This window comes from Plectropomus leopardus, chromosome 13 (assembly GCF_026936395.1).
Source record: "Plectropomus leopardus strain MGB_pleo_1.0 chromosome 13, ASM2693639v1, whole genome shotgun sequence".
NCBI classification, from domain to species: domain Eukaryota; kingdom Metazoa; phylum Chordata; class Actinopteri; order Perciformes; family Serranidae; genus Plectropomus; species Plectropomus leopardus.
In genome coordinates, this window is record NC_142188.1 from 932,501 (window position 1) to 948,730 (window position 16,230).

At 43.0% G+C, this 16,230-nt stretch overlaps 2 protein-coding genes across 3 annotated transcripts in view; both read right to left on the reverse strand.

The window, feature by feature from the left end:
• Positions 1–3,988, reverse strand: part of LOC121954814 (mas-related G protein-coupled receptor member A4-like) — a 5,972-nt gene extending 1,984 nt beyond the window's left edge. The window contains exons 1-2 of the mRNA XM_042502520.2: positions 3,480–3,988; positions 1,326–1,498 (exon numbers count right to left, since the gene is read on the reverse strand). Of these exons, the coding sequence (XP_042358454.2) occupies positions 1,326–1,498; positions 3,480–3,632 (326 nt within the window). The 5' untranslated portion in view covers positions 3,633–3,988. The remainder of the gene's footprint in view (positions 1–1,325; positions 1,499–3,479) is intronic.
• Positions 3,989–9,656: 5,668 nt separating this feature from the next.
• LOC121940918 (contactin-associated protein-like 4) overlaps positions 9,657–16,230 on the reverse strand; it is a 60,271-nt gene continuing 53,697 nt past the window's right edge. The window contains exons 21-25 of one of the 2 annotated variants that reach the window (XM_088086528.1): positions 14,842–14,975; positions 13,885–13,972; positions 12,909–13,124; positions 11,733–11,804; positions 9,657–10,483 (exon numbers count right to left, since the gene is read on the reverse strand). In XM_088086528.1, coding sequence (XP_087942654.1) covers positions 10,287–10,483; positions 11,733–11,804; positions 12,909–13,124; positions 13,885–13,972; positions 14,842–14,975 — 707 coding nt within the window. In that variant the 3' untranslated portion in view covers positions 9,657–10,286. The remainder of the gene's footprint in view (positions 10,484–11,732; positions 11,805–12,908; positions 13,125–13,884; positions 13,973–14,841; positions 14,976–16,230) is intronic. The other variant, XM_088086529.1, reaches the window with a different exon arrangement.

Below are 16,230 nucleotides of genomic sequence, written 5' to 3' on the forward strand. Positions count from 1 at the left end.
ACCATAACTTTAACCATAGCTATAACATAACCATAACTACAACTACAAACATAATTATAACTATAACTATAACTATAATCACAACTGTAACCATAACTATAATAACTTTAACTGTAAATAACCATAACTATAACTGTAACATAATTATAACCATAACTATAACCATAACTATGACTATGACTATAACATAACCATAACCATAACTATAATCATAACTTTAACTATAACCATAACTATAACTATAACTATAACCATAACTATAAATATAACTATAACTTTAACTATAACTATAACCATAACTATAACTATAACTTTAACTATAACTATAACCATAACTATAACTATAACTATAACCATAACCATAACTATAACGTGAGCATCCACGCCGATGAACGATAGCGTTCAGTAAACAGCGGCGTGCAGCACTCACTGAAAATGGATGTTGATGAGCTGCTGAACGCTGCGAGGAGGCTGAGGAGAAACTAACAGAAAACTCGAAGATTAAAGGGTTAACGAAATTCTTCAAAGCCGAAGTGAATCAAACAGTCTGTTATGAGAGCTTTTGAGGACAAGTTTGATTGGTCCTTTGGTCTGAGTCAACATCAGTTCTCTGACGATGGCGTCCACGGTAAAAGAGGACGTCAGGAAAGACAAACCCAAAAAATGATGTTTCGGTGTCCTCTGCAGCCCGGTGATGGCTCATATAGCCATTAACAGCTGTGACTGAGTGATGTTAGCGTGTTAAAAGTTGTTCCTAAATCCTAAATGAAAGCTCGCATAACTTTATTTTGTAGAAAAATGTCCCTGAAATGTCCTGATATCATCGTATTAAGGTGAGGTTTTTTAATCCACACTGTGAACTTTTTTCTTTTATCTTCTTTCCTGATAGCCGTCAGCAGCTCCACCTACTGGCCAGAATCCGCTACAGTCAGGGAGACGAATCAATTACTGACGACCAACCTCACAGGAGTAACAACAAAAAGAACAGAAAAAATAGTCCGCTGCTTCAAACATCTTCTTCTACATAAAAACAGACATTGTGTGCTCCAGATTAGATGTTAGGATGTATGTTGGATGTGACGTCTAAATAAGACAGACTGTGATTGGCTCTTAGTGTTTCTATTTTTAATGAAACTGCTTTAGGAGTGATCCAAACGATAAACTTTGTCATTGTCGTCATTAAAGCTGGAGTGTGGAGTCCGCCAGTCCGCCAGTCCACGATTTTTACAGCTATCTTTTTATCGTTATAGTTGTCGGTGTAGACAGCCCATAATGCAATGGTCAGACACAGAAGCTGCACACATACTGGTCAGACAGATACATACCTTTCCAGGGCGACACACACCATGAAGCCAATACTGGCAAACAGGCAATAGAGGTGAACGTCTATGGTGAGGGGAAGAGGGTGTACATGCATTGCAATATTGCAGCAGAGCTGGATAATGTCAGACACGAGGAGGTTGATGATGTAGATCGGAACAACATGATCATTTCGAACCTGCAGGAAAACACAAGTAAACAAAGAGTTATCAACATGTTGTGAAGTCCTCCAACATATGTCATCCTGCTACACCCAGCAATCGCAGTAAGAGACATTTACTTTTCAGCAGTTTCTGTTTTTACCGCGAGACATATCAGATATGAAACACTGGAGACACGAAGGGCCGGATTCACTGCAGCTTTGGCTCCTGCTTTTCAGGTACAGATATGATGCAGTCTGGGCTTAACATGAGGATCCAGACTACATTCACAACTTGAGTTTGCGTTTTCAGGATAAGTCTCTGTCCTTATTACATGTGCATGTGATAAAAGAGAAGGAGACACGCTAACGGAGGTTCATTATGTATTCCACTGATATATGATGCGAATCTCATTAGTGTTGAAGGTAATTTGTCACGAACCAAAGCACCAATTCAAATCCAAATTTGTGATGAGATGATGATGCTAAATGAAAATTCAGGAGATCACAAGAGTTATGTCAAGGTTTTTCAGCCTCTGGGCACCATGAAGGTCGGTATAATTTTCATAGCAATTATGAGTAAATTATTGCTGTTACAACAAGTCATCCCAGCCCCCTGATACCTGGTCCCAAACCCTCATCAAGATCCTTAAATAAGCCACATTTCCACCCACAACTGTGACGTATAAGCAGTGGTTGAACATTTTATATCCATCCATCCATTTTCTTCCGTTTATCCGGAGTCAGGTCGCGGGAGCAGCAGCCTAAGTATCAGGGGGTCCGAAAACCCCATATTCCTGGAGAACCCCCCACAGGACTCCCCGAGGGACACGGTCGAATGCCTTCTCCAAGTCCAAAAAGCACATGTGGACTGGTTGGGCAAACTTCCATGCACCCTCAAGGATCCTGCCAAAGGTCCAGAGCTGGTCCACAGTTTCATGTCCGGGGCGAAAACCGCATTGCTTCTCCAGAATCCGGGGTTCGACTCTCCAGCGGACCCTCCTCTCTAGTACCCCCAAATAACCTTACCAGGGAGGCTGAGGAGTGTGATCCCCCTGTAGTTGGAACACACTCTCCGGTCCCCCTTTTCAAAAAGAGGGACCACCACCCCGATCTGCCAGTCCAAGGGCACTGCCCCCGATGTCCACGCAATGTTGCAGAGTCGTGTCAGCCACAACAGCCCCACAACATCCAGGGCCTTAAGGAACTCCAGGCGGACCTCATCCATCCCTGGGGTCCTGCCACCAAGGAGCTTTTTGACCACCACCGCAACCTCAGCCCCAGAGATGGAGGAGCCCACCCCCGAGTCTCCAGGCCCTGCTTCCTCACCGGAAAGCGTATCGGTGGGTTTGAGGAGGTCTTTGAAGTATTTCTTCCACCGATTCACAACGTCCCGAGTCGAGGTCAGCAGCGCCCCGTCCCTACCACACACAGTGTTGACGGAGCACTGCTTCCCCCTCCTGAGACGCTGGATGGTGGTCCAGAACCTCTTCGAAGCCGTCCGTAAGTCGTTCTCCATGGCCTCACCGAACTCCTCCCACGCCCGGGTTTTTGCCTCGGCAACCACCATAGCTGCACTCCGCTTGGCCTGTTTGTACCTGTCTGCTGCCTCCAGAGTCCCACAGGCCAAGAAGGCCTGATAGGACTCTTTCAGCTTGACAGCATCCCTTACCGCCGGTGTCCACCAGCGGGTTTGGGTGTTACTGCCCCGACAGATACCGACCAACTTACGGCCACAGCACAGGTCGGCCGCCTCAGCAATGGAGGCACGGAGCACGGCCCACTCGGACTCAATGTCCCCCGCCAGGTACCAGGGTGCCAGGAACCCCAACAGATGAAAAAAACATGTGACGGTACTAAGCGTTTGTATTGGTACCATTCACAACTCTTCACAATGGAAATACAAAACTAACTGGTTTAATGTGTACTGCACAGAACTGAACTTGACTGCTTGGTGGAAACTGTTCTATAGAGACACATGACACAAACAGTTAATAAATCTCAGTCATCGTGTTCATACCTCCAAGTAAAGCACATAGATGCCGATGATGATCAAAGGAATGTAGATACCAGAGACTGTGCATGCTATCTTAGATAAGATATCGGGCACGTTGAAGGTGGGATCATAGATGTAGCTGTAACTGAAGTTTTGTGAAGTGTTGACACATGCCATCGTTCAGAGTGAAACCTGGAGTTGAAGAGATCAGGTCACAGAAAGGCAGCATGTGGTTTAATATCCACCAGTCAAGTCAACAAACACAGCTGCTGACATGGATGGTTAGGGTTAGAGGAAGGAGGAACATGGTAAGGTGCAGAAAAAACACATCACATTAAGATGGGAAGCAAACACTAGACTCCTGCATGAAAGACCTGGGTTAGTTTGATCAATCCACCTCCCCTCCTGCCTGCCCTATAGGCGTCTTTGCACTCCTTATATCACGCCACCAGCGGCAGAGTTTCAAACTGACGGCGTCCTGTTGTGTTTCAAGTGACGCTGGCCATGCACATATCGGGCTGATGCAGCAGATGCCATCCAGCGGTCTGTCGGCATATAAAAAGACACGGATCTGTCTGCTGGCATTCTCAGCCTATGTGGTTGTGTAGAATTCACAGCGCTTGTTGTGATTGCAACATCTCGAAATCCTGGAGGGAATACGTTCAGGTGGTGTACATGCTGCTGTGAGGTCTTTACTGCAGCCACAGAACATCGTCAGACTTGTTTATTCTAATAATTATTATGGATGCATACTGATTTAGGATGTGTTGCCTGTCTTCTGTACTCGATGCCACAGTAGTTTTGAACGCCCCTCTGCCCGCTGATTCAGGATGAAGAGGTTTAAGATGATTCTCGCAGATCAGCGACTTCTTTAAAATCACTTCTTAAAACCTATTTTTATAGACTAGCTTTTATAGATGTCGTCATTTATTTCTTTCATTCTTTTTCTTTCCAATTATTTCACCTATTCAATTTATGTGTTAGTTTCTTTTTTGTGGTTTTATTGCTTCTGTTGTTGTTGTTGTTGTTGTTTTCGGTCTTTTTCTTTGCACTTCTCTAAATTGACATTTTACTTCCTGAATCTTCCATTATTTGTCCTCTGGTTTTAATTTTATCCTGACTCCACCTTCGTTTTATCTCACTTGTGTTTAATAGGACTGTTTGCCCTTCCATTGTATTGTCGTCTGTGTATCCCACTTCTGCTTTTGCACTAAAAGCACTTTTGTAAACTATGTTTCTTAAAGTTATATAGAAATAAAGGTATAATAAAAAATAATAACAATAATTATTATTATTATTACATGACTGATTAATCCACCTGATCTGCATTTTCTTTATTGTACACATTGTGCACTCTACTGCTGAAATCTACTAACATTTAAATATTTAAAAACATGTTTTAGGGACCTTTGTTGTGTGTGATGCTTGTCTTTCCCGTCTCATTAAAAGCTGAAATGTTCTTATTTCACAGTAAAACATCACTTCCTGAATTACGGACTGACCGTGAGCTTTCCTGAGCTCCTGACGTGTCGTCAACAATCACACTGTCATGACACAAAAAAAGTCTTTTGCATATGTCAGCTGTCATCATTTCCTGGAAAACACCTCTCACTCATGATTTGCGATTATGGTTTCATATCTTGCAGGAATTCCTTGAGTCACAGTTTGATTTTACTTCTGTCTAATCGTTCATTGGAGGACATTTCCATAGTCTTTTATTATTTTTATCTTAAATATACAACAGAATTCAGAGTGCTTCCTCTGGTAAGGTGCCACAGTTAAAAACACACATTCAGGAACAACTAAACAAATAATAAATGCTAAAAACATGAGGGAGTAAAATGAGTAAAAAGCCAGTAAAACCAGTAAAAAGCCACAGTGGAGGTATTACACACATTTAAAGTGCCTTTTAAAGAGACTGTTCGTCTGCATTTCGACTGATCTGTAGCGCCCTCCGAAGGACAACAGATCAAACACCTCTGCGTCACAAGGTCCAAACACAGAGTGGATACAAAATGCATGTGGAAATATGATTATAATTGGATTATGTTCACAGGAAGTAAGTATAAAACTAATAAATCAATCGAGAATCCCACCAAATTAAGAGGGAAATGACTTTCTTCTTAGTTTTGACTTTTGTCTGAGGGGTCAAACTTTGTAAATGTGTCCAAACTGCTGGCCTGACTGTTTGCACATCCATCACTCACCGTGTGTTACGATGATTTTGTGAGGACAGTTGTGTTTTGGGACTCTGTCCACTGTGGAGGCATGCAAGAAAAAGAATATTATTATTTAATAAAAGTCATAGAGGTGTGTGTTTAACTACAGCAAAACTACATATAAATACAAATTCACAAACTTTAACAAAACTCCTGCAACATAATGCAGCTCTCCTGCGTCCAGTCATGCTCAGAATTTCACAAACACATGACTTTACATCAATATTTAAAAAATAAAAATAAAAAGGTCTGCGGGGCAAGTAACACTGAGAGCATGCAAGAAAACCTGTCTTCACAAATTCGAGGTAACAGGTGAGTAATGAAGAAACAAACAGTCATTTTTGGATAAGTAATACTTCAAAAGGAGAGAACAAATGGTAAATTAAGTAAAATGTGAAACTGACAGTTTTTCTTTAAGAAAGTCTGTTTTCTTCACACAGAGAAATAAAGTTGTAAAACGTACCTTTGACGGAGACCACAGTGACCTGGATGAGTTTTCCACGCCGAGTGTGCCGTTTGTCCCTCACATCCAAACAGTCGACTGTAAATATGACAGATAACGTCAGTTTCATGATGATTTACATCTGCTGCTAAAAACAACAACAAACAAAACAAAAAACAAACAAAAAAAGGTCGGTAGGCATGAACACCGTGTATGCAAAGTAGACCTGAGGGGCAGATTTCAGCCTCTTTCACCCCACTTCACCTCTGACAGATCACGGTTTACTGACGAGAACTCTCACACTTCCCTTTTATTCAAAAAAATCTAACTTTTTTTTTAACAGTACACTTGCAAAAAAAAAAAGAAAAACACATTCAACATAATAATTTAATCATTAATAATAAATTAATGACTCATTCACACATGCCATTCTTTTGGCAATTTCTTTAAAACATTATAAACAGGACATTTGTCTTGTTAGATCGACCTCATAAGACCTCAAAATAAATTTTCAGTGCTATTTTTGCTTTTTCACAAAGACCACAGACGGACGTCCACACAGGGTTACAACAGTCCCCTGTTGGTAACATTGGAATATCTGTGTGTGTGTGTGTGGTTTCATGCTCCAAAAATGTTTTAAAATACTGTAGTTGTGAGTTACACAGTCACACATTTGTGTTTCTGACGCATCGTATTTGACTGCGGTGGAAGTCAGCCTGCAGGCTGCAGTTTGCAGATCCGTTTGCACTGTCAGCCTCCTCATGTCGTATCGGTGGATTCAGGTTTTATGTCTTAGATCATGCTGCAGGAGCTCAGCCTGACCGAGTGTCCTTCACCGCGGTCTTCTGCATTCACACGGTCTGCAGAAATGTGGTCAAACTGGGACCGGACCTGAACCCTGACTGGAGACACGAGACATGTCCTCACCTTTGCCAATAATTACTAAATGCTCACTTCCTGTTACACTGAAAATAAAAAAAAAAGTCTGTTTTTTTTTATTCCTTGAGGTCAGACAGACGGAGACAGACGGACAGAGACAGAAAGACGGAGACAGACGGACAGAGACAGACAGAGACAGACAGACAGACAGAGACAGACAGACAGAGACAGACGGAGACAGACAGACAGAGACAGACAGAGACAGACGGAGACAGACAGACAGAGACAGACGGACAGAGACAGACAGAGACAGACAGACAGAGACAGACAGACAGAGACAGACGGAGACAGACAGACAGAGACAGACAGACAGAGACAGACGGACAGAGACAGACAGACAGAGACAGACAGAGACAGACAGACAGAGACAGACAGAGACAGATGGAGACAGACAGACAGAGACAGACAGACAGAGACAGACAGACAGAGACAGACAGACAAAGACAGACAGAGACAGACGGACAGAGACAGACAGAGACAGACAGACAGACAGAGACAGACAGACAGAGACAGACTGACAGAGACAGACAGAGACAGACAGACAGAGAGAGACAGACAGAGACAGACAGACAGAGACAGACAGACAGAGACAGACAGAGACAGACGGACAGAGACAGACGGACAGCGTGTCGGCTGCAGCAGAGCCACAAGTCCTGGATACAAACAAAAGTGAGAGAGGATTTTTTTGAATTTCATTTGCACGAGTCCTCCCGGCCAGCAAGTCCTGGTTCTGAAAACATTCTGAGAACGTTTATTGCAACCAATGCGAAGTTTTGCAAACATTTTCAGCAGCAGGTTTTCTGTTAGCTGCTGAATGTTCTCTTTAAAGTTCAGGTAACATTCTCATTAAACATCCACAAACTTTTCATTTAAACCAAAGTTCTGTAATCTCAGTCCTCGATAACATGTCCTGAACGTTGTTTTTAAGCGAACATTAAAGCGTTTTCTCTAAAACATTATTGCAGCTCGTAGGTAATGTTAGGAGTGTTGTGGGAAACGTTCCCTGCTCGCCGTGTCTCACCATTCAGAACGTAATACTCCTGTAAGTGTCTTCACTTGAGGTGATGATGGTGACTTACGATCTGAAGTGTTTTCTCTCACGGCGCCACAGAGTGTCATTACGACGCCTCCTCGTGTTGTTCTTATCGACGCGTTATCGACTCCCGGTCCGTAAATAATACCTGCTGACAAGACGCCGTCCGTCTCCGTCTCTATGAGTGTGTCGTCACATCTCTGTGTCCGTCGGTCATCAATCCATCCGGAGAGAATGATCCTGCCGTCTTCAGCACCTGAGCGTCATCTCCTATCTGCAGACAGACGCACGTTAATATCCGTCAGAAACGACACATGGCGAAGAAAACACTCATCCAATGGAAACCTGAAACCGCCAAATATGCACAGAAGTAAATTTGTGGGGATTAAATTTGCTGTTTCAGCTCCACAGAGGAATAATTCAGACATTCAGGTGTAAAAACTTAAAACGATGTTGGTTTTGTAACTGTTTCACGGCTCCGAGCTCACCGGAAACACAGAGACGGGTCGCTACAAAACACAAACAAACAAACAAAGCATATCTGACGCCGAAGAAGCTACTGGAAACACAGCCATCACTCACATAGGACAAGCACTTTTCACGCCACAATCTGCGCAGGAAACAGAGCGAAGCCTCAATAAAAAACAACTGCTTTTTGTGCCACAATTCCAGAAAGAAATGCAAAAACAGAAATGTAAAAAATATCGGTTTTATGACAAAACACCCACAAGAAACACAGCAACCTGCTGCTACAAAACACCCAGGTTTGGTGCCGAAGAAGCCTCTGGAAACACGGCAAGACTCGCGAAGAAACAACCACTTTTATGCAACAATCCCAGCAGGAAATACTGCAAAAACTCTCTGAACTCTCAACTTGCCAGAGTGTTAGCAGGAAATGCAGAAATGTCACGATAAAAAAAAACGTGACAAAACCTTTGAGTGCCTCAATGCTGGAAAATCAACAATGACTTGATGAAAAACATTTGTTTTGTAGCACAAAACCCAGCAGAAATACAATGACGTGGTGCTACAAAACACCCACGATGGAGGCACAAGATGCTGCTAGAAACACAGTGAGACTCGATAAAAAACAACCACTTTCATGCAAAGATCCCGGCAGGAAATGCACAAATGACACCCACATCTGATTCCTAAGTGTGCTATGATGTTTAAATAAAAAAATGTTTTTCCTGCCACGATTCCGGCATGAAAAGCAGCTGTAAAAAAACATCTGCTTCGTGACATTTCCCCCACAGGAAACACAGCGACGTGCTGCTACAAAACAGAAACACAAACTTAAAACAGTCGCTTTTCTTACCACAGTCTGCGCAGAAATGCAGCAGAGTCATGGTACAAACAAAAAAAACACCTCTTCAAACACATCCACGTCTTTGGAAACATCTTTTTTTGCTCCAGTGTGTGCTGGAAACGAAGCAGTTTCTCTGTGAAATACGCCTGCATGTTGCCTCGAAAATAACGCTGGAACCAGATGTCTGTAAAATCTGCTTTTCGTGACAAAGTAGTAAAAGTACAAGATTGTGATTCAGCTGAAAGAAAAAAAAATCGTGCACATCAGAAAAAAGACCAAACATTTTAATTTCACTGAACAGAATTGTGTTTCTCACTAAATATATGCTCAAATGAATTCATAAATTAATGACAAAGGGAGGAAAGAGAATCTTGGTGAGTAAAACTTTGAGAAAACGTTTCGGCGTGAACGGACACATTCTCCTCAGCTCACACAGAAGGTGCCGAAAAATGAACACAAAACAAAAATAAACGGTCAATGTAACAAACGGAGCTCAGTCACTCGCAGTAAACATTCATCGTTCGTCGGAAAGCTGTTTCCACGGTCGCACCGACGAACAGAGAGAGGAGCGACGGATAGAAAGTCATCCTTTTAGGACTGACCTCGCTGAATATTTACAGTTGTGTTGACAGCGTCGACATTTTATAAAGTCAACGCTTTGTTTCTGTGCGTCCACGTTCAGTCTTTACAAAAATACAACCACAGCGGCAAAAACAGACCGCCACAACGCCAGAGTGTGTTTCTGTTTCTCGCTGAGCCTCAGCTGGGCTCACGTGAAAGCGCCGAGGCCGGACGAGGCATCTCTGTCTCTGTCTTCTGTCCTCTGTCTCTGTCTCTGTCCTCTGTCTCTGTCTCTGTCTCTGTCCTCAGCAGCAGGTCAAACCTCCACCTAAATGAAATACTCCTTGTGGTCGTTGCTCTGGCCGCCGTGTGAGCCGCTGTGGCCCCTGAGCGTCCGCTCCGGGCTGTCCTCGGGCTTCACTGTTTTCACTTCCTGGCTCCGACTCGTCCCTTTCCTCCTGTAGAGGACGCGAGCCGTCACGGCCGACGCAGACACGGTCACAAAGATCACCACCGCGATCACACCTGCAGAGAGAGGGAGAGGGCAGAAAACACGACTTTCATCTGGCAATAACATCCCAGTAACCATGGCGATGCATGTCCAAAACATCCTCAGCTTTATTTCTATTGCAGCTGCTCGTAAAAGTCGATCTAATGTCGCCGCTTTTTCTTTGTCTGGTATCAGAGTGAAGAAGACCTCGGCCTCTTCCTCCGTCCGCACACACTGAGTCATGTTTTGTGGAACGTCGTGACTTTGCTCTACTTTTTCATCAATAAAGTCACTTTACGGCCACCGGGTGTCAGACATATGAGCTATAAAAGCCAAAAAGGTGTTCTCGTATCATAATCGTATCTTGTTGTATCTTAACGTACTGTATCTTAACTGCAAGACGAATTTCCATGAACACAGACGATAAAGTATCATCTTATGTTGTGTTATGTTAGAATATCTTACCTTATTTTATTATTTCGTATTGTATCTCATCTTACCTAAAGGTATCGTATCGTACCTTAACGTATCATATCTTATTGTATCTCAACATGTTGTATAATTTTGTTTCTTATCTTACATCTTTTTAAAGTATCATATCTTAATGTATCATTCCGTATCGTGTCTTAATGTATCATATCGTATCGTATCTCAATGTATCGTATCTTAATGTATCGTATCTTAATGTATCGTTAGGTATTGTATCTTAATGTATTGTTAGGTATCGTATCTTAATGTATCGTATCGTATCTCAATGTATCGTATCTTGAGCAGAATGAGGAATCGGAATCAGGAATACTTTATCTTGATCTTTGATCCCTGAGGGGAAATTGCCTATTAATGTATTGTATCCTGATGTATCGTATCGTATCTTAATGTATCGTATCGTATCGCATCGTATGGTATGGTATCGTATCTTGATGTATCGTATTGTATCTCATTTTATCTTAAGTTATTTCTTCTTTCATGGCTCATGCTTCTCTGCATGTAAGAAAGGTTTTAAAGGGTTAATAAGATGAGCGGCCTGACCTAAAATAACGCAGAGATTTTTTAAAATTTCATCATATCTGAGGCCAGGGACCAAATACTGTGGTCAGCCCTGGAAGCGATTCTGTCTGCAGCAGTTATCAGGATAAACTGGCAGCTTCAACACCTGCGACAGAAACCTGTTTTCCTTATTAAAAGTTAGCGAGTGCAGCTGGAACTGAACTCTGCCGCGTCGTCGCTGCTGTCGCTGTTGTCTCTTTGTGATTGAGGCTGATGACAGCGCGAAAAGTTTTTTACCTCCAATTAGAGCCGAGTCGCTCTTGATGGCGTCGACCAGAGGCTGACCCGTTCCCGCCGATCCAGAGCGGCCTGCAGCACAGAGAGACACATCAGAGAGACGGGACGCTCGCAGAGGGGGGATCACGGGATAAACGAGACGACGGCGAGCGGATGAGACAAACAGAGCGAGGAGGTCGTTCGTGATTAAAAAAACTGAAAGGAAGGAAGCAGCTGCAGAGAGAACGCCTCCACAACGCTCTGCGGATCTCCGACCGCGGGGAGCGATACTGCAGAGGAAACCGGATTATCGGCATCATCCCGTGACCATTAACCCCGCGTCGCCACATTATCAGACTCTCACAGGTCCCATTGTGAAGCCTGACAGGCAGCACCCACACAGAGCGCCGGACTCCTCCGCCCACCAGCAGCTCCCAAATCTTCATTCATTTGAGCCTCCTGAGGAAGTGATGGAGGAATATTAACTCAGTGCGGAGCTGTGGTGTCTGTGAGGTCAGCCGCGGGTTTTTAACCCCTTAGAGCCCGCGTTAACATCACACGCACTCATACCGCTCTGCGCACAAGACGCGCTTTTCAAAATCAAACTGTAGCAAATTTTATACATTAACATTATTTTCTTCTTTCATTATTTTTTTTAAACCAACATCAGTTCTAATCATGAATATCAAATATTTATTAATTTCCAGAATTTTAACCATTTAAATGCCAGGTTTTTGTCATGATGACACTATGTTTCAAGATTTTAAAAAAATAATATTTTCAATATACTACATGCAAAGTTTTTTAATTATCACAGCCTGGCAGGTGTCAATGATTAGCAGCAATACAGATTTTTATATATATTATATTGATTATTAAAAAAATAATTACTTTCAGTTAACTACATGCTGAGTAGATTATTTTTATGCTGAAAACACATTGTTAGTAAGTTTTAAGAGAGCAGTAGTTTAGAGTGACAAAATCTAAATCCAGATTGAAATGGTGTTAGGATGTCATTAGTCTTAAAATTATTGATTAAAAATGATCATTTTTGTATTTGAGGAAGGAGGCAGATTATAATCTGATTTGATACGTGATGAATGTAAACTGCTGAGTATGAAGTCACATCTGGATTGTGATTTTCTGATATTGAGCGTGACCGTGGAGCGACGGGTCGTGATCATGTCATCCTCTGACCTGACAGGTGGTGGGTGGGCTCTGCTGCGTGGGGATTGGCTGACGTGGAGCCGCAGTTGGACCGGAGCAGCGGGCCGGTGACGCTGACAGGGCTGCTGTCTGGCTGCAGCAGAGCGGCTTTCAGAGGGCTGATGGCGTTAAAGAGGACAGCCGAGAGACAGCCGGTGAAACCCAGAGAGACGATCCGAGACAGCTCCGGGTCCAGCTCTCGAGAGTCTGCAGACAGAGACGGAGACGTGTCCATCATGCTTACTGGGTTTAAAAACGTCTCTGTATGTGGGTGTGTGACTATATAAGTGTTTATGTACACATGTGGGTGTGTGTTTCTTTTGTTCTGCTGTGCAGTGTGTAAGTGTGTCTGCTGTCAAAAAAACTTTACCTGGATAAAACATTTGTGCAACTTTGATTTGACCTGAGAATCCAAATGCATACATCAGTGCGGCTCATCCTACAGCCCCGGGCCAAATCTCTCCTAAAATCCCAAAATCCATCGGCACCTCGCCATTTTTTTCAGGCATTTTCCTGCTGTTTGGTTTATAATAAATACGGTCGCTGAGAATCACGTTAAGTCACATATAACTGACGAAAAATTCAATCTTGATGGTGAATCAGGGAATACCTGACATTTAATATACTTTGTTCAGTTATTCTCTTAATGAAAAGAGCAGCGTTCTGTGTAATAACCTGTCTGAACAGGCGACCTTTAAAAAGTCTATTTATTCACGTCTGTCATGTCAGATCTGCCACCTTTTGACCCGCGCTGTGTGAATAATGCTCCGTCTCAGCGCCGAGTTTCAGCATTTATTTCTTACTTCTCTGTTCTCCGCTCGCTCCACCGTCTAGACGGCAGCTGTTTAGTGACCAAAGTTTCCAGCCGCTCAGAGTCTGATGAGGCGGGACATTTGTAAGAGGAGTCTGTCTGAGTGCTCTGCGGCCCGAACGGCCTCGTCTGGCTTTTTGTGTCCGTCTCTCTCACCCTGCACTCTGCCGAGCACCAGCGACCTCGGGCCGTTGAAGGCTACATCAGAGGTCAGGTTGAAATCCTCTCTGGTGTTCTGGTCAATCTGAAAGGAAATGAAAGGTTTCACATCAGAAAAAAAAACCACTCGGCATTGCTGGCATGAACGTTTAACTGATTAAACAACTTCAAATGTTGGTTATTTCTATGAAACATTTTTGCAGATATAAAACAAATTCTCCTCATGATTTCAATCATGATACATGTTAATCTGAGCCACTAAAACAACCATACAACACAGAAGCAAAAGGCTGCGTGACGGGCAGAAAACACAGCTGACGTGCTCCGGGACCTGAGGTAAGAAACAGTGAGCTGTTCGCACGTAAAACAGAGCATCGTCAGCATACACGGTGAAACATTACCATAAAGCACAGATTGGATAAAATCCAAGAAATGTCCCAAAATCTTTAAAATGCCCCAAAGAATCTGAGAAATCTCCTAAAATCTGAGAAATCTCTTAAAACTCAAGAAATGTCCAAAATCTTGGAAAGGTCCAAAAATCTCAGAAATAATACAAATATCCCAAAATTCTAGAAATGTCATAAAATCCTAGAAACATGTCTAAGTCTGAAAAATGTCCTGAAATCCAAGAAATCTCCAAAAATCTCAGAAACGTCCAAAAATCCAAGAAATGTCTGTATTTCCTAGACACATCTTTAAATCTGAAAAATGTGCTAATATCCTAAAAATATCCTAAAATCCTTGAAACGGACGATCTGCTGCCCAAAGTGAGCAGAGAAAACTTTATTTTGAAGGTTAAAATAGATGTTTGAGGGGCGTTACGATCTGCTCGGTGAACGTTTGTGTCCGCTGACTGCAGCTCAGCTGTTACGATCTGCTCGTCCCCGCTGTCTCCAGCTCGTCCCTGAAGCCGACCGGCAGAGAGGCTGCTGGGAAAGACTCAGCGTGCGTTACCTGCACAGAGACGGCGTCCGCCCGCCTGCTGACGGTGACGGCGTGCAGCTGTCCGTTGGCGAGGTTCCTCACTTTGCTCCTGAGGATCTGTGCGTCTCTGCTGCCGTCCAGTCTGTATCTCACCTCCAACATGTCTGCAAACCAACACATCCAGCAGCTGAAAGCCAAACTTAAATTCAGTAAGAAAATCTGGTAAAATGGCTAATACATGAGGCAAACAGTGATTCTGCTGTTAATATTCAAGAATACATCAATATAAACGCTCCTTCAAAAGCAAAACGTCATCATGGACTTTCATTAACACACTCGCTTTGAACATCCAAGACTTTAACTCGCTTATTTCCTGAAATAAACTGCGTAAATCCTGCCGAGTTACATCATTTGGCAAAAAAGCGAAACATTCCTTCAGTATTTTCATGGCTGAGTCCGTCCTCGTCTATTTTAACAGAAACTAATCCTGGAGAATATTAACACATATAAACGGAGGTCTGGATGTTCCCGGGCAACAGCAGCTGAATAATACACAGATAATCACTTCATATTTATGAAACTAGGCCGAGTGACGGTTTACAGGTTCTAATTAATCGAAACAAATTTAGCGCCATGAAAGACGGATAATTGAACGCCTTTCTCATGAATACCGTGTGATATCTGCAGGCTGTACGGAGGAGAAAGGAAAAGCTGGGCAGCTTATTTTCCATTTTACGCTGCAATAATGACTGCTGCGCATTAAAGACGATACCTGCATGCATGTGATCCCGAGGCCACAGTCTGACGGGATACGAGAGTTTGAGACGCATTACCATAAACGGTATATTTTTAGCCTCGTTAATTGCTTTTAACACTGAACATTCGCCTTTTTGTGCTGAACTCACGGCGTGTTCACGCTGCAATGACCGCGCATAACGAATCGCAGGACGAGTTTAAAGAGTCGCGTCACGGCGCTGACAGAGATCATCAACCAGCCTGCAGATTTTGATCTACACAGACTCAGATCCCACCACGTCCCTCGTGTGGGTCGAACTGGGTGATTAATCCATGAATCTGTGTCTTGACACTAAAACGAACCAACTGATCAGTTACTGACTGAAGCATACTGCTGCTATGACAAAAAAAAACGATCACAGAAGGGGTGGCATTTTCCAAAAATTACACTCTGAAGCCAAAAGTTTGAATTTTCAGGCTCCAAAACGCCGTTGTTAAACAAAAGTTCAACGTTTCATGCAGGAGCTGTTGCAGTGTTACCAAGATTATCCCAGAAAAACTGCTGATGTAAAGTCGTAAAACAAATCAGAAAACCGTTAAGATCAGTTTATGGAAAATGAATCACCTTTTTTTCCTAACGTGCCTCTCAGGTCTTCTGTAAGTCTGCGTATCTCAGCTGAATTG